Here is a 26,170-nt window from a genome sequence, read left to right as displayed (position 1 = left end):
ACACAGCTCTCAGGTTCATTGGGACACACAAAACTCTGATAATGTGATGCTTTCCCGAAGAGTTTTTCCCTTTTCTTTTTTAAATCAGTGCGTAAATTAAATCTGTACGTGTACATTAACAAGTGCTTTGCTGTTCTGTGTGTTTAATTCCATTCCACGCTGTTCCAGCTGTTCCAGCTTTGTTGTTGCGTGTTTTACACATCATTTTCATCCCTCACCATAATGTTTCTCATTGTGGAAGTACAAAATAAACCAAACATGAAAATATATAATAAAAATTAAAATATTATTTTATATTATTATTTATTAAATAAATAAATAATTAAATATATCAAACTAATATCAGACCAACCACAAGGTTGGATTTCCCACCAGTTATTGAGTTCTTGACAGCGTGCCTATCGTTGCAGTAAGGCACTAGGCTTCAGACACTTTAGACTTAATGTGCACCAGATTAAGCTTGGGTATCAAACACATCTGGTGTATTTACTCGTATTAAAAGGAAGAGTTTGATACCCTGTAAATCCCTGTCCAGTTTGTAAGCAGTTAAATGCAGCTGGTAGGCTGGAGAATTACATTCAAATGTGTGAATCCTTTTCAATTTAACAATTGTACATTAAATAAAAAGTCTGACTACATTACAGTATATTTTACTTATAAAATATATGTCATTATATATATATATATATATATATATATATATATAATTACAGATTTTGCTGTGAGATTACACTGCAAAATCCTGTGTTCAGTTCATTTAACTGTGTGTGGGGGGGGGGGGGGCGGGAGGGGGTGGATGCACAAAGTAACCGCAAAGGGTGAAATGCTCCCGTAACTGCACATCCAAGCAAATAACGTCTTGGCGCTACAGTGCCATTTGCATGTATTTAAATGAGGTAATATGCAATTATGCATACATTTGGTGCCAAACCGGCCCCTCTCTATGCAAATGAGCCTCATCGCAAAAAGAAAAGTCTAATCATGCAGTGAGAGTGAAAAGTATTAGCATCTTCAGAGAGATGGTGGTAGCTGAACTGAAGGTTATCATGGCTAGACTTTCCAGTGATCAAGGCAGCAGTGATTGTAACCGCAGGTGATGGCATCGTCAAGCCAGCCGTGCTGAGTAGAGGGGTGTCAAGCTCATTTTAGGTTGCAGGCCGGATTAGTCAGAAAAGGATTCCTTTGTCTGTGTGTGCGTGCTGCACAGACTGAAAGGCACAACATTTCAATGTGTGGTGTGTAGTGGTGTGTGTAGTTCGTTTGACTTACGTTGAAGTGATTGCCTCACTGAGAAAAACTACCAGCAAAATGCCTGCCAAGTGGGGTCAACCACGGCACTTCTTTCCTATTTGCTGACGCCCAGTCAAAGTTCGCCAATGTCTTCAGACGTGTTGAAAGCATTGCGTCAAAACGCTGCAACCGGATGCTCCACCTTCTTGCTCACATAGAATGGAAGTGAACGGGAAGTTGATGCTTCTACAGCCGTGCCCTAATTGAAAGAAATATATACAGTAAGAGTATAGCCCCTCTTCTCAACCAGCGTGTATCAGGTTAGGCTTTGTAAAACATTGTTTTTAGACTAATATTGCCAATGACTCTATTGACTAATAAAGTGTACAGTTTTGATTACTACACTGGCATTGTCCATTTTCAGGCTTTTGCTAGGGCTACGTTACACCAGGAACCAGCTCCAGAAAACAGCATTTCTGCTTACCTCATGGATAATTGCAATCATATCATTGCAAATTGCACTCAGCTGCTGGACCTTGAGATAGGGCAGATAGATGCAAGTGATTCACAAGGACAAGGTGTTATCAGCGACTGCCGTTCTTTGCAAATTTGCCCCTTAGAGTGGCACAATGGACCCGTGAGGGTCTGAGTTCAAAACAAAAACAAATCCAGTATACTTAAAAAAAATCACACCCTGTGTGAAGTGGGCGGTGTCTTGCTAGCTAATCACAATACTGAATGGAGTCAACCAATCATGTACAAAAGATAAATACATTTATTGAAACACTCTTTATGATGGACGAAACCATAACTTGAAAAAAACCATTTTTTGTTTTTTTTCAAGTTATGGTTTCTTATATAGGGCTATGCACATGTGTCATGTGACACTGGCCAATCACAGTCCTGAATAGACTGTGATTGGCCAATCACAGCGCAGGATAATTGTACAAATTTCCTGGGCCCAGATCACAGCGCAGGAAAATGTACATTTTTCCAAATCTCACTTATAGGGGCGGTTTCACCGCCCAAAAAGAACAGATGTCTCCTAAGGTGACCGGATGGCCAAGTGGTCAGGGCGGATACCATGTACAGTAACAAAATGCCCTGATCAGCGACTCCCTGGTTCGATTCCCGGACGGACGGACCATTTGAGGCATGTCATTCCCCTTCTCTCTCCACATTTCCTGTCTCTCTCTGCTATCACTGTCAAATAAAGGCTTAAAAATCCCCCCAAAAAGAACATGTCTCTTCATATCAAGCTGACAGTCAGCAGCTCTGCTCAGACCATAACTCAAAATAACTAAGTAAATGTCATGAGAATGACATTGCATTGAAGTGTGATGATGTGCAGGCTCAGGGAAAAGGAGATGCACCATTGCACTACTCAATAACGTGACGATGAGCAGGCAGATTTATCACACTATATGGTCATAGATCAGCCATTCAGGAAGGCTAGCAGTGTGTTTCATCAATAAAGATACGGTGTAACTGAGTGGTTATTGATCAAGCAATGGAATGATTATGCATTTAAAATGCTGGACCCTATGCCAGCTCCAAACAAAGGTGATGATGATGATGATGATGATGATGGTGGTGGTGGTGGTGGTGGTGATGATGACGATGTACTTAATTAATCCCCAAAGAGGAAATTCCCATTGTTTCCAGCACAGCACATTACATCCAAATAGAACCTCTGTGTTGCACCTAGGTCATGTAAAATGCTCCTTTTAAAAGACATGTACAGAGGTTGTACTGTAATTGTAGTATATAGTACACAGTTTGATTCTTTCTGCAAGTAAAAGCATCTTACTGATGTTTTTTTGTTTTTTCGTCTCTAGTACCACCACAGATTACTATTAAGCCCCGTGATCAGATTGCCACCCAAGGGCGAAGCATCACCTTCGAGTGTGGGACCAAAGGAAACCCACCACCAGCCATCTTTTGGCAGAAAGAGGGGAGCCAGGTAAGAGGGAGTGCATGCATTAGTGCAGTGGTGACCTAAAGATTAGAGGAGCGCGCTCTTGACCAGAAGGCTGCCGGTTCAGGAAAAATGAAAAGAGTAATGGGGAAGTGAATGAGCAACACTCCCTCAATGCCCACCTTTGATGTGCCCTTGAGCAAGGAACTTGACCCCAACTGCTCCAGTGGTTAATAAGACTGTGGTTGTACTGTACTGGGCAGCTCCCTGGGGTAAATGTGTGTAATTGTACAAGTGTGACTGTTGCTGAAAAAACATTTGTGCCCAGCGGGGGGGAAAAATAAAAACATTCTAAAGCAGGGATTCCCAACTCTAGTTCTGAAGCTCTGGTTTTCTGATCACAGTCTAATTTAGGCATGATACACCCGATGAATTAAATTAATGGCAATTAAATACATGGTAGAATAGAACATTTGCCAGCTAACTGGAAATGAGGTATTTAGGTTAAGCCCTGACTATAACCACTGCACTAATAAATTATTAGAAAAGCATGAATTATAGAAAGAAAAAAGAATCCTGTCCACAAATCAATTAATCATGTGAATGATGTCATTGAACATCAAGGTCACAATTTCTGTTTTGTTTTTGTTATTCTCAGTTTATGTTCCAACCTTGTTTATGTTCTTTTTGGCAGCATTTTTCGCACTTTTCACCTTTTGTGGGGAATTATGCAAACACACAGCACAGCTTTAAAAACACATTTTTGTAAGGGTTTAATTAATACAACCTTTTCCAACATTCTTCATTGCCCACAGCTTGAGGACACAATATGAGAACATACTGTTGGAGGGCAGCATATTTGCATTTGGCTCTGAGAAACAAATACAAATAAGTGTTCAAGGGTTTCGTGAGAAAGCGTTGGCAATTTTTACTTGCCTGCAGACACAGAGGAGGAGAGAAAGAAGGAAGAGAAGGATGGCATGAAAGAAGAGGGGGGGGGGGCAGAGACTTGAAGAAAGAACACCAGGTGTGGAGCCTGCTTCCTAAGGGCAAAGACACAAACACAAAATGCCTTCATCTAACATTGTACCCAACTATAAATATCCTGTTGATAAAAGCATACAAATAAACATGTGAGTTCTCTCACACTGCGAAGAAACTTAAGATACGCTAGAAGCTTTGCTAGCCCACAAGTCAGACAGGAAACAGGAAGCTTAAGTTAAGGTTTAGTCTGCTAGACAATCGAGGTGCTGCCCTCCCCCCCTGTTTGTAGAGGTTTATGATGGATGTTTTTGGATTATCTGTAACCTTGGCTCCTCCAATCCAGTCTAAGCCTCTTGACTTAGAGGAATGAAATGGATGGCTGAATGGACTGATGTGCCTCGCCTCCCTCATCACTTACTGAGACTGAGATGGCCATAAATCGTCTGCCAATCTGGATCAACCCAAAACACAAAAGCATGTCATTTTCACCGGTGTCACTGGTTTCTTCTTAGTGTTTAAAAGGTAATGGGGTCCTTCAGTCTTGAATTACCAGACGATTGAAGATCTCCTTCATCACCTGCCGATACGTCTGATGATATCTAAATTCAATGTACAATAATCACTAGAACCTCTGATGAGAATGTAAACCTACGCTTTGCTTACTGCTTTGAAAACCAATCCCGATACCGTCCCATTATGAAGGACCGCCCTTCGCAAACATCTTTGCAGTGGCTCTGCAATGCAGTTTTCCCCCCAAATACTTTCCACCCAGTTTCAGCAATAAAGGCTGTTTGAATCTCACAAGCCTCTACTTGAGCGAAGCATTTAGAGAATGGCTTGTGTTATACAAACTCCAGTGTACAGGGTTTATGAACAATTGATATTTTTTTTGTTGCTGCATGTACTTTGGTGTATGTGTGTGTGTGTGTGTGTGTGTGTGTGTGTGTGTGTGTGTGTGTGTGTGTGTGTGTGTGTCTAGATTTTATTATTTCCTGGACAGCCACCCTCACAGTCTGGAAGGTACTCTGTGTCCATGAGTGGAGAGTTGACCATTGCTGACATCCACCCTGAGGACTCTGGTTTCTACATCTGTCAGGCCATCAGTGTAGCAGGAAGTGTGCTGACCAAAGCCCTGCTGGAGGTGGAGGGGGGTGAGTTTCATGAGAATCTCTGGGACATTAATAATTCTGGTGCTGTCAGCTAATGGGGAGAAAAACCACCATTAGCAAAGACGATTTGTATCACTGCCACGGGATCAACTTTCATAATATTCTGCTCCTCCATCATCTAATTCATAGGCAACCTGCTGCTCTACGCCCTCTCCTTTGGCTCCCTGTGGCTTATGAAAAGGAATAAATGTTTTTTCTTTTCTTTTTTTAATTTATTTTTATAATCATTTATTATTCTTCTAGGCATAAAGTTCTTATTACATTCTCCTATTGTAAAAAAAAATGTGTCGCCTATACACCAAATAAAAATAAAAATAGAGAATTTAATAATGCGTGGACAGATTATTTTGCTGCTGGCTTACTGGTTTGCTGGCTCTGCATTGAGAAATTAGCAAACATAAGAAATAATATTGTAAGACATTTGCAGGAAAAGCACATTTCATTTGCAGAAATGCAATAGATTTTGCAACTCCAGACAGATTTTATTTATTTATTTTGGGGCAAAAAAAATATATTTTAATACTAAAGGTTGTCCACACCTGATCTAACTTGTAGGTCCTTCAGGCCAGTTCCCACCTATCATTCGCCAAGGCCCGGCCAATCAGACTGCATCCTTGGGGTCAGTGGCACAACTTCTGTGTCATGTGATTGGTGGACCCTCAATCAAGATGTCGTGGGAGAAGGATGGAGAGAGTATTCAGGGAGATAACCCTCGAATGACCTTGATGGAGAATGGTGGATTGAAGATCACCAACATAAAGGTGAGTGTGTGTGTGTGTGTGTGTGTGTGTGTGTGTGTGTGTGTGTGTGTGTGTGTGTGTGTGTGTGTGTGTGTGTGTGTGTGTGTGTGTGTGTGTGTGTGTGTGTGTGTGTGTGTGTGTGTGTGTGTGTTTGTGCGCTTGTGCGCTTTGTGCATTATATGTGATGTGATTTATTGGAAAGCGTTTCAAAAAAGACCTGAAAAGATAGAAATGTCTTTGTTCCTAAAATGAAGGAACGTACACATTAACATATACATAAATCATATTTGATCTTCAACCTTCAATGAGTTTCTCCCCATCGGATATTTCTCTGCTGCCCAGAGGCCCCAGATGGCAAAACCATATTTTCCTTTTCATTCTAAATCAATTATCCATTATTTAAGATTAAGGTGAGACAAGTTTTCAAAAGCCAATCTCTGTCTCGCAGGACATATTTCCAGTGCAATTATGTGCCCACGCAGTGTGTAATTGTAATGTTAATGTGAAGGAGCTTGTTTGCAAATGCTAATACTTTCTTTCTTTGATGAAAGAGCAGCCACTGAGCCCTTTGTGCTGTAACCCCACCTGGAGGTCATTGAGTGCACAGAGAGGAGAGCATAGCAACATTGTTTGCATTAATTGACCAGCAGTAGATGATTAATGATCTCCTAGATTTTAATTACATCTCCTGCCCGGACGATGCTCATTCACTTCTGCTCTCATGCCTTCCTCTGACTGCATAATGCACTGCAGCAGTGCAGAGTGAACTTGGAGCATTAAGGTTTGGTCCAATGCACCGCTGAGGCGGAGGGGAAATCTACCATACCACAGTGCTCAATGGAACAGAAGAGATACATTAGTTGGACATCATGACGATGACAAAAAGAGATATGAGGTAGAGACAACGAGTGAGTAACTAAAAATATTTCCCCTGCCGACGCCCCTTCCCGTCATCAATATTTCAGTAGTCAGTAGAGTCACCTAAAAGAAAGACTCATCACCTGCACACACGCTGGCCAGCCTGTCAGCCAGAGGTCAATACTGTGCTGGATGATCTCATAGCCCAATGATAATTCCAGCTGCACACTGGCTCTCTGCCATGCCACGTTTACCGTGCCAGCTACAGTAACACCATTAGTGGCAGCCAAGCCTGTGGACATGCATGGAGCACAGTGTAAACAGAAGGGAGGCAGGTAGAGTTTGGTGCAGTGCCTCAGGGCTAGAAGCGGTGGTGATGGAAGTGATGTCGTTGCTCCTCGGAGGTCTGCTGCTTCTGATAGTTGACAGCTAAAAAGCGCCATGTGAAGTTTAGAGTGCATGTGCGTCCCTATTCGCGGAGGCCAGCAGCAATGGGAAACTGAAATTCACTGAGAGGTGAAGATTGACACCCAGACAGAATTTCTCTGCTAAAAATAGATAAATATGAAACAGTATACAAGTACTATCAAAGTACTTACATGGTTAGTACTCTAGTACTAAGTTATATTCAAGGATACCGTCAGTGTTTTTTCATAATGGCTTGAGCCCGACGGATGTATCGTTTGCCTGATATATTGGCCATTATTTGACTGTTTTGGTGACATTGGGATTACCAGTTATGCAGCCAACATGTCATGATTTTTAAATAGTATAAGTATAATAAATAAAAAACATTGGTGACTGAGCTGCCATTTCTGTTGGCTGTGTGGACAGTGCAGAAATCTGCCTACCAGTGACATCATCAGCTCACCTCTGAGACAAAGAGCGAGTAGACAGAAATGTTACCATCTTATAATGAGCAGTAGTGAGGACCAATTATATGAAGATAGGTTGAAAATGGGTGAAGTGTTCCTGTAAGTGTTCTTTTCATATATTAAAGTTTAATATATTTTATCTAAAAACAATTATCTGTTAAAAAGTTATTTATAATATATTTTTTTTATTTGTTTGCTTATAAGTGAAATGTTCTCAAATACAGAAATATTAATAAATCAAGTTTTTCAAATTGATGCGAACATTTTGCATTTAAAGAAATGATATTGGTCAAATCATCAGTAATCGTGGTCTAGGACTCTCCAAAATCAGGATTGGTATCAGACCCAAAAATGTAATCCATCAATGTCAGAGCTTGGATAAATAAAGAATATATTAAACAATACTTTATAGTGGCTAAAAAGGAAAAGAAAGTAATATTGCACTGCATTAAAGTAGACACGTGTTGTGAGTATTGTATCACTTCATGTATTGGCTTTGTGAAACTTGCCATAGTGTGAAGTTACAGTTTAAAGAAACTCTGAAACCTTTGTCAAACATTTGATGATCTAAAATGGCATTTTTTGGGGACTAACTGCTGTTTTTACAGGAGACAGATGCTGGGATGTACACTTGCATTGTGTCTAGTGCCACGGGGGAGTCGAGCTGGAGTGGAATGCTGACTGTCAGAGGTATATTGCATAGTCTGCACACACTGCCGCTCCTATACTGTACATCTCCGCATTTAAGAGAAAACTGATCTTGCAACTGTTTTTTATGCTTTATCATGCATGGTGGTAGTTTTTTTTCCCTCGACACAAAACTGTCCTCCACCCATTGTTTTTTCCTCATCGTCATGGCATCTTTCTTGGTTTTTTCTTTTTCTTTCTGTAACAGAGGGTGGAGGGTCATCAGTGCCTCGGCTGTCTGAGTCCATCCAGCTTCCAGGGCCTCCTCAGAAACCTGTAGTTACTGAAGTGACCAAGAACACAGTTACTCTCACTTGGCAGTCTAATCCCCATGAGGGCGGGGCCGCAGTCACTTCCTACATTATCGAGGCTTTCAGGTACCTAGAGAAGCACAAATGAAGATTTCTAGTGTGGCGGTAGTCTTAACCATCATACCGCCGGTCTGGCATGTTTAGCCCATTAACCTACGACTCACGGTATATTCACGGTATTATAGCTGACTATTTTACAAAGCTTGTTTCATTTTTGAGAAAGCCATTGGATTCCATACATTTCAGTACAGTATGAAAATCAACTTGCAGAGTCTTGCGGTTATTCTCTGTCAGTTACGTTGTTGCTTTTTAATGTCATTGAAAGTGCAAATTGATTTGAAAAGTAAAAATAGTCCCTTGATTAATCCTTGTCCTTATGGCTTATGTGTTTATGTTTTTCTAACATTGATTAATTACTTGAGTAAGTGCGGTAATATTTGAATGCCTTTGAAGAACATTTGAACAAACGCGAAATCAAGAATCAAGCCATGATCGGGAAAATGGTCTATCTCTATGTACGATCTATGGTTGAAGCTGTAAATAGACAATGACATGCGTTGACGGTGGTGCAGTATGATCCTTGACGCCAGCCTCAGCTACTGTACTGTATATGATTCAGCTATGTCTATTTTTGTCCATACATTCTTTCTAATCTTATGAGATTTGTTTCTAGTGCAAGGGTACATTATTCACTTAGCATCATTACATCTTGGAGGTGATTCATGAGTGCCAGAGGGAGAGCAAGAGTTGTGAGGTGATGCAAAGTGAAACAGAGTAATGTAACAGTCACTGCAGTAGTATGCAGCCACTATATCACCCAAAGAAAACAAGGAACAGCATGGTAAATAAAGCCCTAGACCACAGAGGGAGAGAGGACAGATATTGCAGTGGTCAGCTCAGCAGCTCTGTCTTGTCCTCGGGCACTGGAGGGGCGCACTAGACCAGTTGTAGAATTCACTCATTATAGAATCAGAGTGAGGATATAGGCCATGGGCAGCCACACACACGCGCACACACCCACACCCACACCCACACCCACACACACACACACACACACACGCACACACACGCACACACACACACACACACACACGCACACACACACACACACGCACACACACGCACACACACGCACGCACACACACGCACGCACGCACGCACGTGTGCACGCACACACATAGTACAGTGCAGTACACTCAGTCCAAAATCCTCTGTATAACAGGAAACCATAAGGATCACATTTGAACAGTCTGAACAGTTAGAGAGTCGGTGGTGTTCCCATTATAAAATCCACATTTATTTCCGTACACACTACCTGCAGTTATTGTTTTAAATGATTTTTCTCAGCCTTCAGCTGCATAAACAAGGAAATATCTTTTGACAGACATGGTTCATGTTACCTTGTGTTTTGTCATTTCTATTTTACAATTACAGGACAACAGATGGGTTAAAGAATAGTTGGATAGATGGAGGATGGAGGACTTATGCAACACTTCCCACTGCTCCTCGTTATGGTGTTGTCTTTAAATAGTGCTGGCTGGATATCAAAGCTGTTTCTCTAGAAGACAACAGTTATATATTAGAGGGGGAGGTACAATGGATAATAGATAAGTTTGTGGTTCTATGACATTACACCAACATTATCTGTGTGTACGTATGTTTAAAGGTATGTTTAAAGGGGATCATTCGGGCAATTAGTGTCCAAGTGTTTAGCCCTGGTCTGTGGTTTCCTCACTAGATTCATTCAAAAATGTATTAACACGAGAACAATGGCTCCCATTATAGCATGCTAACTTTCCAGGAATAGAAAGCCTGCCGTTTCTATTAGCTTGGATTCCCCATTGATGATGTCACTGGTAGACAGGTTTCTGAACTGTCCACAGCCCTAGTGAGGACCAATTATATGAAGAAAAAAATGAGTGAAGTCGTTCTTTAAGCGACGACCACTGTTATTTGTTTTCTTGTTTTTCAGCCAATCAGTGGGCAGCGCCTGGCAGACCGTAGCAGACCATGTAAAGCAGGAGAAGCACACCGTTATCGGACTCTTCCCCAACACGGTTTATCTGTTCATTGTCCGTGCAGTCAATTCCTATGGCCTTAGTGACCCCAGCCCAATCTCCGAGCCTGTCAGAACGCAGGGTGAGTTTGCAAATCATCCACCTTATAAAAGTAATTGAATCTAATGTTGAGTGCTTAAATCCCATGTTCAAAGAAACTGACGTGGTGTGATTGTACGGTTTAGTTATTTTAAGAAGCTGCCACTTGTTGGTAGGAAATCTTAGAACCAGCCAACCAGCTGAATTGTACTGATGCAAGTGAAATTCTGTCAACAACATAGGCAGATACTTTAACTCGGTTAAAATAAATAACATTTTTAGACTCCATGCAAGACACCATTGTTGAGATGGACATTTTTGCAGGGTAATTTCAATGTTGCTGCAGGTACTGTATGCAAAGCTGAAGGCAGGATGTCTTATAAGCCAACATGGTTTGAAAAACCTGCAGCACAATGCATTTACAATGCATGTGTAAAAACTAATTGCTTCCCCAGTATGACACCTCACTATGCTGAGCGTTGTTGGAATTGATTCAAAAGCTCTATGCTAAACAGCTCCTATTTGCAGCTCTTTTTTTGGCCTAGTTTGCAGTTCTTTGTTATATATTTTTCAGATGGGAGTCCTACAGAGCAAGGTGTGGACCACAGACAGGTACAAAGGGAACTAGGGGCAGTTTCTGTCTATCTGCAGAAGCCCATGGTCCTCTCGCCATCCAGTGCCAAGATTTCTTGGACAGTGAGTTAAACGAACAGCTTGTGAAAATATGACACTTTTGAAGGATTGCTTACCCCATTCTTCAAATATGAACTTCAGAAAATGATTCTAAGCAAGATATGAAACTAACAGAACAATTAAAGGGCACAGCTGGAATTCTTTCTCAAATTTCAGTTGTAAATATTTCTGCATGGTCTTGTGTTTTACCATCCATTAGGTGGTCCATCAGTCTCAGTATATTCAGGGCTATCGTCTGATGTACCGGACAGTTGGCAGTTCCTGGCTGGTTCAGGACGTAAAGGCCACTCCTGAACTCGGTACCATCCTAACAGACCTGCGTAGCAATACAGAATATGAGGTTAAGATGCGGCCTTACTTCAACGAGTTGCAGGGACTTGACAGTCCTATGGTCCTGCTGCGGACAGCAGAGGAGGGTAAGAACCCCATGGTAAAGTTCCTGTGTGTAGCACACAGTGGTGGGGAAAGTACTCAAATGTTTTACTTAAGTAAAAGTATCAATACTGCAATGTAGAAGTACTCCGTTACACGTGAAAGTCCGGAATTAAAAATGTACTTCGGTAAAAGTACAAAAGTATTGGTATCAAAATGTACTTAAAGTACCAAAAGTAAAAGTACTAAAATGTTTGAAAATAGCCGATCTACAAGCTCACAACGCGTCGCGATGCAACGCGTTGTGAGCTTGTAGATCGGCTATTTTCAAATAGCCTATGTATAAAATAGGGCTGAAGTGGTTAATGTATGTTTTATAATGTAATAATTTATATCTGCAAAGTAACTAGTAACTAAAGTTTTCAAATAATTGTAGTGGAGTAAAAGTACAATATTTGCCTAGTAAGTAAGTAAAAGTATAGACAATTGGAAATGCTCCAGTAAAGTAAAAGTACCTCAAATTGTACTTAAGTACAGTACTTAAGTGAGTGAATGTACTTTACACCACTGGTAGTACAGTACTATATACAGTGTAACATTACTATCATTCCTGTTCTGAATATTCATCTGATGACCTGATGACCACCAGTATCATTGGTCACCAGGTTGCTCATCCTGGCCCCTGTAAAATCTTTTTTTCTGTCATTGTTTGTCCAGTACTGAGTTCACCCCCCCAGGCTGTGTCGGTAGTACAGCTCAGCAACAGCTCCAGCATCAGTGTATCCTGGGAGCCTCCCCCTCATAACATTCAGAGTGGCGTCGTCCAAGAGTACAAGGTAAGACTGTAGTCTGGACGCTCTTATGCCTGATATATACTTTACTTTATAGTTGCGTGCCAGTGTCACAAATGACAATAGCCAATCTACAAGCTCACAAAGTGTCACAGCATTGGGAGCTTGTAGATCTGTTATTTTCAGTGCAAGACACCGGTGTAACTAAGTATAAATCAGGCTTTACTTTGTCGCACGGCGGCGGCAGTGGCTCAGGAGGTAAAGGTGTCTGGTGAACTGGCAGGTTCCTATGGTTCAATCTGCGGCTTGTTCCGGCTGTATGTCAAAGTGTTCTTGAGCAAAACCGTGAACCCACAACTGTTCCCGGCTTAGCGGGTTGGCTGGTGCCTTGCATGGTTGCCTCCACCGTTGGTGTGTGAATGTGTGTTTATGGGTGAATGTAACGCACATTTTATAACACTTTGGATGAAGGCACTATAGAAATGCAGATTTACCCTTTCACCACCTATGTCAGTATTGCTTGGCAAATATAACTGATTTACAAGCCAAACAAAAACGACTTGCCTTCTTCTCCAGCCTTTCTTTATTTTAAGTAATTTTTTTGGCTTTTTAGCCTCTATTTGACAGATATACAGTGTAAAGACACAGGAAACACGGAGAGAGAGCAGGGGAGTGACATGCAGCAAATGGCCGAGCTGGCCCAGAACCGAACCAGGGACCTGTCGTCAGGCAGTAAAGCCCATGTGGTATGCGGCCCAACCATTCAGCTATCGGGTCACCTCCCTAGTGTTTATTGCTGACAGTAAAATGGAAGTATGTAAGGGCAGAGGAAATATCCTCTGAGAAGCAAACAGCACATTTTAATCTATTCCAAGGACAGCTTGTCCAATGCTGTCAATACTGCTTCGTTACACTCGGAAGACGACAATCAATAATTAGCTACTCCATTATACCTGCTGTCAAGACAGGCACTTGTTTTTGAGAGGGAATATATTTTTGCCAGCTGAACATTTATGCCCAGCTCATTACCCATGCTAAATCCCTACATCTTAGCTAAAGTTATTTAGCCGGGTAGTGATGTTCTAATAGCATTTGGAGGAAGTGTGCAAGCTCATTTGTATGTTTGGCCAACTGTTCAATAATTTCACCATATGAACAGACCACTCTGACCATCATCTGTCATCCGTTGTTCCAGTGAAACGTCCAAAATAAAACTGTCCTCTCTCTTAGTCAGCAGTACAAACTAGAATATTGCGCTCCATGGAGCACAGATCGCTGCCAGGCCGGGTTGCCTACCCAGGGCTGTGTCAGTCGTGGGATGCAGTTGTCAGGACACGAGGAAGCTGCTGGGGAAATAGAGTTTGTATGTCAGGCGGTTTATTTTTGTGGCACCCCCTTTAGGCAGAAGTGAAAACGGCTTTTGAGGTTCGCTAGTGGCCCCTCAACATGTGATTAAAATTTGTGCATTGAAATAGGCACTGCCCGCAAATTTATGAAGGCAATTGCAGTTAAAGCATATGGTGTATCAAAACCCTCTTTGATGGTCATTGTCATTGTCTCATGAGGCCATTTGTTCCTAATTTGGTGGAAAAGAGTTGCATCATGATCCAAAGAATCCAGGGGGAAATTGTTTTGATAGTATGACAAGAGTTATTGGCCAAAATGTGAATAAGCCTGTTATAGCACTACCAAGAAGCCGATAAAAAAAATCTCAGGGTTACGGATGTAACCCCGGTTTCTTTAGAATTCGGAGTAACATACTCACTATGGGATATCAGCGCCCCCTGGCGTTGATGCAGAGCTACATACCATAAACTCCCGGGCCATTCATTGGCTGAGAAGGGTATGTCACGTGTCCGGTAGACCGGAAGAGGTATAAAACTTCTTGCGTGACGTGGCTCATCCTCTTTAACACGCTCTCTGCATGCAGATGCACACAAACAGGGGTGTTAGGTGAGTATGTTACTCCGAATTCTAAAGAAACCGGGGTTACATCCGTAACCCTGAGTTTCTTGTCTAATTCTCCGTAACATACTCACTATGGGATACATAAACCCCCCTGGGGCTTATAGCCATACCGAATCTCAGGTCCGCACGCCCCCTAGCCATAAGGCCCCGTCCCCCTGGACGTGACCTTCGGCCTCACGGGCGCCCCAGCCCTCCGGGCCGGGGTGCGGTATATAATTGAAAGAAAAGGACCCTGACAGACCAAGTCTGCCTATTCATCTAATGAACAGACACAAGTCTGACCCATAAGTGAAAACAAGGAAACAGGGCCTCCTCCCCTGGAAACCTACCAACGGTGGTTCCGAGGGGACTCAAGAGAAGGAAGGTAGAGAAGGGAAAAAAGGCGGGTTACACAAAAAACCTGCCTAACCTCCCCTACCCTAACTAGAGACAGCCGCTATGTCCAGTACAGCGTGCGCCACTGACGCCGCTGCCACATCCAGGCTGTAGAAGGCCGCAAAGGTCGATGGAGACGACCAGTTTGCGGCCGCGCACACCTCCTGGACCGACATTTCCCTGGAGAGGGCCCAGGAAGTAGCCACGCCTCTAGTAGAGTGAGCCTTCAGTCCTTCTGGAACTGGAGCGCCACTACTGACGTAGGCCAGCCTAATGGCATCCAAACTCCATCTAGAAAGCGTCGCCTTAGTCACTGCCTTCCTCCGACCATCTGGGCCGAAGGAGACAAAAAGTTGCGACGACGACCGGCCGACCGCCGTTCTCTGGCAGTAGAGCTTCAACGCCCTCACTGGGCAGAGACAGTGCAGCCGCCTATCCTCTGCAGAAGCGAAAGGAGGCGGATGAAAAACTATCAGCTCAACCGGTGTCTGGGTCACCATTCCGTTCTTGGGAACAAACGCCATGTTGGGCTTAACCAAACCCTGCTGTCGTCTCCCAAGAACCTCATGCACTCCGAACTTACTGAGAGCGCATGTATGTCGCTGACCCGTGTAGCTGTAGTGAAAACAACCACAAGAACCGTTTCGAGACTAACGATCTCCAGATCCATAGAGTGAAAAGGCTCGAACGGTGGGAGGCAAAGCGCCCCCAGCACCACCGCCAGGTCCCAGGCCGGGAACAGAGGCCTAGAGACCGGCCTGGCCCGCCTGGCACCGTTCATAAAACTACGCACCAGCGGATGTCGGCCAACCGTCATGTCATCGAAACCCACGTGACAAGCGGAAATGGCCGCCTGGCACACCTTAACCGTCGAGAAAACCAGACCTTGGTTCAATTTGTCCTGCAAGAACATGAGGATGCTGCGTACCGAGGCCCGGAAGGCCTCAACCGGCGGTGACTGACTCAGACACCCTGACACGAACAGGTTCCACCTGTCGTCGTACGCAGACCTCGTGGAAAGGGCCCTCGCCCCCTGGATGGTAGCTACCACCTCAGGGGGCAGGCCATAAGAAGTCAAGGTCTCCCCCTCACGGGCCAAGCCCACCGGTCTAGGTCCTGAGGTTGCTTGTGGAAAATCCCGACCCCTGCCTGCCGTAGCCGATCTCTGATCGGGGGGAGGGCCCAGGGCTCGTTGTAGAGGAGAGGATTATTCCTAACCTCCACGCGCCCCACGCCAGTGCCACCAGTGGCACTGACAGTCCGTGGAGTCTGACCCTCTCCAAGTTGAGAGGACCAACTCCAGTGACGGGAATGCATAAAGCAGTTCAGTCGGCCAACCTGGCCCAGATCTGGCTTGTTATCTCCGGAGGAGAGGCCAATCTGCGTACCAAAAAATGCCCCTGGACAACAGAGTCGCTCTGCTGTTCAGGAGGCCCGGTACCTGTGAGGCTCTGGTTGACGTAAGGCGCGTGTCGCACCACAGCGTCAGATCGCCAGCTAGCCTGTCCAACACTGGAGAGGCCAGGCCTCCCTGCTTTTGGCATAGCACACGGTCGTGGTGTTGTCGGTTCTGACCAGGACATGACAACCTCGAAACTCGAGCCTTGCAAAGTCTGACCGTCAGAAGAAGACCGTCATCAGCTCCAGGTAGTTGATGTGGGCCGTCTGTAGACTGGGACCCCACACCCTCCTGGCCGAGCGGCTCTCGTGGACGGCACCCCTCCTGTGAGGCTGGCGTCCGTGGTAATGACCTTCCGCGAGACCACAGCCCCCATTCTGACCCCTTGGACAGAAGGGCTGCATCTGACCACGATCGAAGCGTGTCCACGCACCGTGGGGATACCCGGACCTTCCGATAACCTCAGGTGGACGGGGCTCCAAGAGCCCACATCCACCTCCGGGGAAAAAAGGTCACATGTGGGTCTTGTCCAAACGAAACAGGTGTAAGGCCGAAGTCATGAGACCCGTCGCCTGCACGCATAGCCTGTATGTGACTTGTCGCCTCACGCGAGAAGACCATAGGCCGAAAAGCTGTCTATCCCGCCCGGGACAGACGCGCCGTGAGCCTGGTCTAGCCCAGCGAGATCCCCTATGAAGGTGGTCCGCTGAGACGGGACCAAGACGCTCGACGGACGGTGACGGTGAAAAACCCCGCGACGTCAAGTGGGGAAACGGTCACGTCGGTGTGCCGCGCCACCTCCTGACCGTGGTGGATAGAAAGGAACGTGGAAACAAGCATTGAAAACAATGCTGGTCCACCCATCTCCTTAACGCACCGTCCGCAAAGAGGGTCACACACCAGTACAACCACAGTGTGTTGTTGTTGATCAGGGGAGCTGACCAGTACAACCACAGTGTGTCACTGATGTACTGAAAAACCCCTACACACACAGTGTACCACTGAAGTACCGGGATAGTAAACAGTTCCGGACTGCAAACTCTCCAACAAGCTGCCTCAGCAAGCGAGTTAGTAGGGGCTCTGATGTCACCCAGTGCGGACAACGCACACGTTTCCAACTGGACCGGTGATGTCGCCACGTGATCCAGCGGACCCGCACATGCGGGGCCGTTAGAGACCGTGGAAGGGTAGCGGTGGTAGGTGGCCACCGTGGTGTTGCTTTAGCGGGGCTGGCTATGCGCTGCACCAAAAAACAACACTGCAATGTGTTGTTGTTAGTGAGGCCAGTTCGCCGCCAATTGAAGCAACAGTAGCCTGACTGGAGGTTATGCAAACCTAGCAGCTAACAAGCTAGTCAAGGCTAAATCACCATGAGCCAAGAAACGTTGAAATCCGTTTCCAAGGGAACCGTTTTTTTGTGTGTGCGTTGCCATGGGGACCAAAGACGCTACTACTGGTGCTAGCAGCGCTAACCCTGTGTGCGTTGCCATGGGGACCAGCGACGCTGCCACTGCCGCCAGCGGTGCTAACCCTGAGGTGACCCTCGAGGCAGTAGAGGTACTAACGGTCCGTTAGGACCCGGCGGGGTCACGTGACCGGTCACGGGGACCTCGCCTGACGTCAGCATCCGGTTTGTCCGCCAGCGCAGCCTGTCTGTTTCCATGGAAACCAACGGCGCTGTCACTCTGACAAACGGGGCCGTCCGAAATAAGCCTACCTTGGCCGTCGCCCTCTCGTCTGAGCCCAAAGGCTCCGGACGGAGCGTCGACAAAGTCGTCCTCCCCGTAGGGAGTGCTTTGTCGCTCGTTAGTGGCGAACGAGGTCTGTAGTCCGTGAGGCGTTACGGCAAAAGGGGGCATCTGTCCCTCCAAAATGGCGGAGACAGAGGTCCGCTCTTTGACCCAAGTATTTAATGAGACCCTTCAGATTCAGAATGGGTCGTACCCCCCCCCCCCCCTTCTTTTCCACCAGAAAATATTACGAATAGAAAACCAGTTGGTTCCGATCCATAAATAGTTCTCTGACTATGTTACTCTGAACTATAAGGAAACCGGGGTTACAACGTAACCTCGAGTTTCTTGACAAATTCTTCGTAACATTCTCACTATGGAGAGAGAGAGAACCCCCTCTCTCAGAGACATGGTTGCCTTATCCTCCGCATGAGAGGAACAACACCGTGTCCGACATAGGAGATTATATGCATAAGAGCACGTGGAAAACACACCAGTACAACCACAAGTTGTTGCGGATCAGGGGAGTTGATCAGTACAATCACAGTGTGTCACTGCTGTACTGAAAAACCCTGTACACATACAGTGTAACGCTGATGTACTGGGATAGTAAACAGAAGTATCGGAAGTAATTCTTTAATAGCGCCCATGCTCAAGAGGAAGGAGACCTCCTCCCTCAGAGTATTGGCTGCTGGACCCCTTGCACGGGAAAACGTCACGCTTTGCTCTCGCTGCAAAGCGGGCCTCTATGGGCTATAGTTCCAACATTGGAACTATCTCATTGACGTAGACAGAGCACTTCCGCCTTCCATTCTCACAATGGGATCGACGCTACTGTCATTACTCTCTTCCTAACTTACTCTGGCCGCCGCCATCTTGTCGACAAAGTCGTCCTCCCTAGGAGGTGCTTTGTCGCCCTCCAGCGGCGAACGTGAGGCGGTACGGCCAAGGGGTCATGTCTGACCGAAGTACTTCCGGTTCACAGTGGTGCGTGGGCACTTCCTGTGGGACGGAAGGCAAAAACCGGCGTGACCCCATTCCACTGGCGCATTTGCGCCCTCTGGCGGACAGGGGTGATGTGGGTTTTTGTATTACCTTCATATGATCCAAAAACATGCACAGATGTTATCCAACAATGTCTAGAACATCGGGACTCGGGTGTTCTAGACAGTGTGGGCTTATGTAATTGAGAACGTTGATACATTTACATTACATGTCTGGGATACCGGAGTTCGGGCATCACAGACATTATGGGCTTATATACAGAGAGCATTGGAGCAGAGAAGCCCGCGGTAGGGGACTCCACTGCTCCGCTGCTCTCAAGCCACGTGAAAGAACGAGATCGTTTGTAACATGTAACACATTTATTTATTTGGCAGAAAAAAAATTGTACTTTTAAACACACATTCGTTTTCATTAAACATGGCCTTTTGGCAGTCGAGGAGCCGTCCATCTTGTCCATCGAGGCCTGTAAAGCCACGGTCCTCTTCCCCAGCACGGCCGGGGGGGAGGGGGGGCTGAACCGGTCTGTGCACCGGTGAGAGTCTGCTAATGTGCTTTATGTACTTGGAACATGAGTATGAAACAAGAGCAGGCACAGAAACAGTAAACAGCATGAACGTTTTAACATATTCTTATGACAAAAACAACATGTGTCCCAATGGCGCCCGATGAGCCTGTCCAAGGTCTTCAGAAGCCCCCGAGGTTTGCTCGATACACAGAGTGAGAAGGCTAACAAGCTGGTGTTATCCTAGCGAGGCAAGCTAGGCTAGGACAACGCTGTTAATAACCTGTTGCATGGGTGTTAAGCCAACAAAAACACTGCCTGACTAAGGCGACGTTAACCTATCGAAGCAGCTAACGTAGCTAGTCTGGGCTAACTCACTCACGAGCTTCTGCCTCGTTCTCCCCTCGCCTATGCTGCCGTCGCCGGAGCCCCTTCGTTGTCTCCTGGCGACGCACCGCTGGCCCGGTACGCTTGCTGTGGCAGCGGAGTAGACGGCTGGGAAGAGGGGGAGGAAGTGCCGCTAGGTAGCTGCACCTGGGTGGTTCCCCCAGACACGGTGCTAGCGGCCGCTGCAGTGCTGCGTAGCACGGCTTGTGTAGCAGCCTGGAGGTGCTGCGAGCGGTGGCTAACGCCGCTCGCAGCCGGGACTGCTGGAGGGCCCATTGTGGACTGTGAGCGCACGTGGTGGGCCCCACCACCCACGTTCCCTGGGCCGGTGTCCATGCGGGGTGTTGCTGGATCCGGGACGACCGGGGACGAGACGTCGCTGCTTCCCGCAGCCAGGGCGCTACCCTGGCTAAGCGGCTATCGAGGTGCAGCGTGGAGAACAGAGCGCAGTCCTCGCAGCGTCCCGGTGCATCTTGGAAATGCCCCGGCCCTGTAGAGACCGAGGCACGAGATGCAGAAACCATGAGGGTCATCCCCGGCGATCATCAAGCGGCAGGGCAGCAATACGCAGGGACGTGGAACCTCCATCTCAAGCTAACCTGTTAGCTTTCAGCCGCAAGGCTAAGAGCGCGGAAAACTCAAAGGAGGAAAACTTGCTTTAGCAGTAAAAGAAAGAAACAGAAGATAGCCGCGGGAGCGGAAATAATAAAACTTTTTTTTTTAATAGGAGGAAAACCCGTTGGTTAGTACAAGTACCACCGAGTGGGCTAAAGCTGGTTTCTGTCCTGATCAAAGTTACGTTTGTTATTATTAAGGTATGTCTTGTGCTGTTGCATCTGCCATGCAGAGAAGCGAAAGAGGATGAGCCACGTCACGCAAGAGGTTTTATACCTCTTCCGGTCTACCGGACACGTGACATACCCTTCTCAGCCAATGAATGGCCCGGGAGTTTATGGTATGTAGCTCTGCATCAACGCCAGGGGGCGCTGATATCCCATTGTGAGTATGTTACGGAGAATTAGACAAGAAACTAGGGTGGGCCCGGACAGCTGGCGTAGAGGTCCGGGCACCTAGGCTTCAATGTAGCCTGACAGCGCATCGCGGGTTAGAGTCCCGTTCCCGACAAGCTTTGCTGCATGTCTCTCCACATCTCTCTCCCCTACTGTAAAAAATATCTTTAAAAAATAAATACATCCAGAGTGTGCAAAGTTTCACGGCAATCGGCCGCTGCGTTCACGATTTGTGGCATTTTTTGCAGAACGGGCCACTCCCTCAATCAGAACGGAATCTGAAAAATCTGACAGATACGTCATGATCACATGACTACAGAGATGATATGTACAGATTTGCGTGAGTTTTGGACAACATCTGTAGGAGTAGTAGCAAAAAGTGTCTTTTGCAAACATCTGCCTGTCATAGCACCGCCATGAGGCCGATTTGAAAGACTTGGGGCAGAAGTTGTTCCTTGGCCTACTGGTAGTGGGCATGCAAAGTTTCGCGCTGATCGCTCCAGTGGTGCCCTAGATTAGCTGGTCACAAACAGACAGGGGGACAGACGGACGAACGGATGGATGTACGCATGGACGTACGCACGGATGTACGCACGGACGGACGGACTCACAGGACCGAAAGAATATTCCCCACCCCGGCCGATCTGGCCTGGCAGGGATAACAAAACATTCTGTGACCAGATTGCATGGAACCCGATTTTGAGAGTGTCCTGGTTGGGCGGCTGACTAAGTTGTTCTTTGGACCTTTCTCATATTTCATTCCCCTTTCTTTGTCTTTCATTCTCCACAGTGTACAGAAATATACTCTCTAATGATTAGAGTCTCCACTGCACAGTGATGGAACTGCATGATATCAAATATATCCACAGCAAAAGAAAATAAAGAATATACTGTCATTTGACTTGCATACGTTAAGAATACATAAATAAACTAAAATGACATGCAAATGATACATAAAAGAAATAACACATGCTGTGTGCAATCAACATAGGACAGCATGTGCCTGCTTTGAATAACACCAAACACTTAATGTCACTGTTTGATCATTCTCAGGTCTGGTGTCTAGGAAGTGACCCACAGAGCCAGATCAACAGGACAGTGGACGGGGCAGTGCTGTCCATCCTGTTGACAGGTCTACTGCCCGACGTCCACTACAGTGTTGTGGTCGCTGCTGTCACCAGCCTGGGTGTGGGTGCCCACAGCATGCCTGTCAACCTCCTTCTCAGTAAGTCACTATACTGTTAGGGAAATATGGCTTGATACAATCTGAATAGACTGAGTCTGTACTACTGTGGAATCTTCATGTGAATTAACTGGTGATGTCTGAAATTTATATTGGCACTCAGAAAATGGATTTTGTAGAGTATGATTGCAAATTGCTGTAAAAGACTGTCGTTAAAAGTGGCACATGTTCGCTAAGGGGCCGTATGTCCACACAAAATGTTTTAATGCGCAGTGGAGTGCTTTGGATATCATGTCCACAGCGCTCGCACAGAGCATTTATTGACACCTGCAGCGTTCACACCGATCAACCATTGCTGTGCTCCAATAATGACCTGTCAGTGTCATCTGTGTTATTAGCACAAATAGCTTAGCTGAAATAACGGTAAACATGGACTTCTCATGGTTGTGGTAAAGATTCAACGTCGGGTCGTAAATTACCGGGTTGTCAGACACAATCAGGAGGATCAAATGAGTGGTGCTCCGGTGTGGACTGTGGACCAACGTGTCTTTACCATAGACATGCATGGCAGACAGGCGCTGCCAACTTAAAAAAAAAAACGCTTTGTGTGGACAGCCCAAAAGCAGTTAAATAACTTCTTGTTGCTACTGAATTTCTGTCAATTAAAGTTGCACCATGATGATGATGATGATGATGATGATGATGATGATGATGATGATTGATGGTGGTAAGTGAATGCTATATGCTAATGCTACATCATGAAATTGGCATTAATTCTTTTCTCTTCGTAATTCTGTCAGCCCTGCCATTGGACAAATCTTCTGTTCCGGTGAAGAAAGACAGCAAACTCAGCCTATCAGAGCAGATCACAGGTGTTCTCCGCCAGCCTGCCTTTATGGCAGGACTGGGCGTGGCTTCATGGTTGGTCCTAATGGGCATCAGTGGTTGGCTTTACTGTCGTCACCGCAGGAGGAAGCAGCTTGGACACTATACCACTTCCTTCGCATATACACCTGCAGGTGTGTTATTCCTAAACACCATATCACCATATTTACAACACCACAACACCATATACACCTGCAGGTGTGTTATTCCTAAACACCATATCACCATATTTACAACACCACAACACCATATACACCTGCAGGTGTGCTATTCCTAAACACCACAGCCCAGTGACTCCCAACCTGTGGGTCAGGGCCCACCGGGGGCCGTGAGGATATTGCAAGTGGGCTCCCAAATAATTGGCAAAACACTAAGATTTTGATGATAATCTAACATAAAAACATTATGTGAAAAAATAGCCATGGTATTTTTCTTTTCATTGTAATACTGATAAATAGGAACTTAAAGTAGACTATATTAGTTCCATTGATCTAAGCCGCAACCAGGGGTCATGGATGTGTCCGTACACAGACAAACGTGTCCGTGGCAAGACTTGTCCATGTCCACGGCAAATCTTTGATTTAAAAAAACGAAAAACACTAGAGCCAGTATACAGTGAGTGACTTGCCAGTCTCCAGGTTTTTCTTCAGAATAGGAAGGACACTGATTTAATGAATGCAGAAATTCCAGTGGTGTAATACTTCTATACTGCCCTACAAAGCCAAAGTGCAGTGACTAAGCTAACAATTTAACTGATAAAAGGGTTTAAAAGGGTTTTAATTGGTCAGCCAAATGTGCTATCAGCAAATAAGTGATATTACACTAATTGTGTATCTGTTCTTGAGGTAATTGTTTATCCCCCAAAATCACAAAGGCTAATTTGACCTTTGGGATACACAAATAAGTCAGTGTGTCCAAAAACACAGTTTCTGCACTTTGGCTTTGTAGGGCAGTATACTTTACTTGAGATAGCCTACTCATCACAATTTTGATTCTTGATACTTGATTCTTTCACTCATCATCATGATATTGGATTATCCACACTGTTCATATTCACAACATAGTTTCACAGGATGAGAGCTGGGTTTCCAAAATGCTCATTGACATTAACACTCTAATAAAGACACTGCCAGACAGGTATTCAAACCTTGTTAAACCAGGTACCAAACAGTGGCGGATACAGAACATGCATGCCTAATGACTGGGCCTGGAAAAATCGGTCTGAGCCCTGTCTGTTTTTAAAAGCTTCTTTTTACTGTCTCTGATTGTCTTTAATGCTTTGAAAAGTTCAGAGCAATCAGTGAATCACTATAGAAAATGAAGAAGTGAAGTTAAGTAGAAAGTAGCCAGCGAAAATAATAACATGGAAATAATAATAATAATACACTTGACTTTTAAAGCAATTTTTGAAACGGGGTTACAAATTGCTCCATCTACGCCTTCCCTCTCAGCTTTCCACTTAATAACCACTCCCCCTCTTTAAAAACACAGTCTGTGTTCTCCATCATGTCTACTGGACTAGTATATACGTATTTATGGTAATATTATTGACCACTCATTTTGTATGTCTGTGGCAAAAAATCGGCTTGAGGAAAATGTCCATCACAAGCCGGCATGTTGATGACCCCTGGCCACAACACAGTCGATTGATCATTAAAATTACCATGCTTGAAAATGCATGCGGCCCACCCTTTCTGACCACTTAACACAGCAGCAGAATGGCTGCCGTGTTAGTTGGTCAGATGGGTGGGTTGTGGCCCGGACCACTGGCCTAGCGGTCCGGGCACTTAGGCTCTAATGTAGCGAGTCCCGTTCCAGACAATCTTTGCTGCATGTCTCTCCCCATCTCTCTCTCCCTGTTTCCTGTCCATCTCCACTTAGACTATAAATAAAGACCCAAAAATATATTTAAAAAAAAATATTTTCACAGTGATTAGATAAACAATGGGTTAGGGCTCTATTTTTTATCGGTCGCAAGTAAATATACCTTTTATTTTGTTTCCTACTTTTTTTTATTGTTATTTAAAAAAAAGGGGAAACAAATAATAATGATAAATAAATTGTCATGCATTAAAAAATAATTCAAACATATTTCAAAGAATCATCAGATTTCTCTTTTGGGTCCAGAGCTAAAATGTTTGGGAACCACTGGATTAGAACATATAATCCATAACCACATGATGTTGTTTTCCCAACTTTGAGAGAAGTTTATTCATTTAAAGAAAAAATATTGGACTGTCAGTGTCCATCAAAATATTATTCTTAATTTTCCTCTTTGTCTTGTTATAATACTGTAGCCTAGATTTCTACTACTGACTACATTATGTAGTCTTATTATGGACAGCAGAGGCTCTAAATAGTGCAACTTGAAACTGCATTTTGAAATTCCATTTCCGTAATCCAAAATGATATCTTGGTTCATTATTTTGCATCACTTGTGAGCTTTCTACTCTATGTAGATCACCAACCTGGCCTTGATAGAATGGTAATTAAAATCCGGATACTCTGAGACCACAAGGGAAAGACTGTTTTTGTACCCTTGAGTGTGACACGTTGTTGCATTCTAGTAGTCTCAGAGGAAAGCTTGTGCTCAATAACTAAAGCACACTTACTGTCTGAAATCTATGTAATTGATCTACATTAAACGAGATTGTAAACTAATAGATTTTTCTTGTTGTCCACTTCCAGTTGGCTATATTCAAGGTGAAGGGTCTGGTCTCATCATCAATGGAGGGTACTGTATAAATCACTTTTTTTCTCATTCAGATGTAATTTTTTGTTATAAGCAGTGATGGAAAGTAAATGGTCTCATGTAGGCTACTGTATTCAAGTACAAATTTGAGGTATTTGTACTTTACTTGAGGCTATTTCCTTTTTTCATTACTTTTATACTTGTACTCCACCAACACCTCAGGGGCAAATTTGTTACCCCATTGTATTTGAAAACTATAGTAACTACTTACTTTTCAGATTCAATTAAGACTTGTTTTATACATTCTTGG

The 26,170-nt window shown here is 44.8% G+C and overlaps 1 protein-coding gene across 1 annotated transcript in view; it reads left to right on the top strand.

Annotated features, from left to right (window-relative positions):
* Window positions 1–26,170, top strand: part of LOC308085845 (roundabout homolog 2) — a gene marked incomplete at its 5' end in the record, with an annotated part of 61,254 nt that overhangs the window by 26,733 nt on the left and 8,351 nt on the right. Inside the window, 12 exons of the mRNA XM_080429156.1 lie at window positions 3,069–3,193; window positions 5,112–5,283; window positions 5,857–6,062; window positions 8,383–8,464; window positions 8,670–8,838; window positions 10,745–10,911; window positions 11,443–11,564; window positions 11,761–11,977; window positions 12,651–12,769; window positions 22,154–22,325; window positions 23,084–23,302; window positions 25,857–25,902. Of these exons, the coding sequence (XP_080285282.1) occupies window positions 3,069–3,193; window positions 5,112–5,283; window positions 5,857–6,062; window positions 8,383–8,464; window positions 8,670–8,838; window positions 10,745–10,911; window positions 11,443–11,564; window positions 11,761–11,977; window positions 12,651–12,769; window positions 22,154–22,325; window positions 23,084–23,302; window positions 25,857–25,902 (1,816 nt within the window). The remainder of the gene's footprint in view (window positions 1–3,068; window positions 3,194–5,111; window positions 5,284–5,856; window positions 6,063–8,382; window positions 8,465–8,669; window positions 8,839–10,744; window positions 10,912–11,442; window positions 11,565–11,760; window positions 11,978–12,650; window positions 12,770–22,153; window positions 22,326–23,083; window positions 23,303–25,856; window positions 25,903–26,170) is intronic.

The sequence above is a fragment of the Gymnoscopelus braueri genome (genome assembly GCF_963280865.1).
Source record: "Gymnoscopelus braueri genome assembly, chromosome: 5".
Classification (NCBI taxonomy): Eukaryota; Metazoa; Chordata; class Actinopteri; order Myctophiformes; family Myctophidae; genus Gymnoscopelus; species Gymnoscopelus braueri.
Note: the sequence above shows the minus strand (reverse complement) of the source record. Positions and strands in the feature narration are given on the sequence as shown.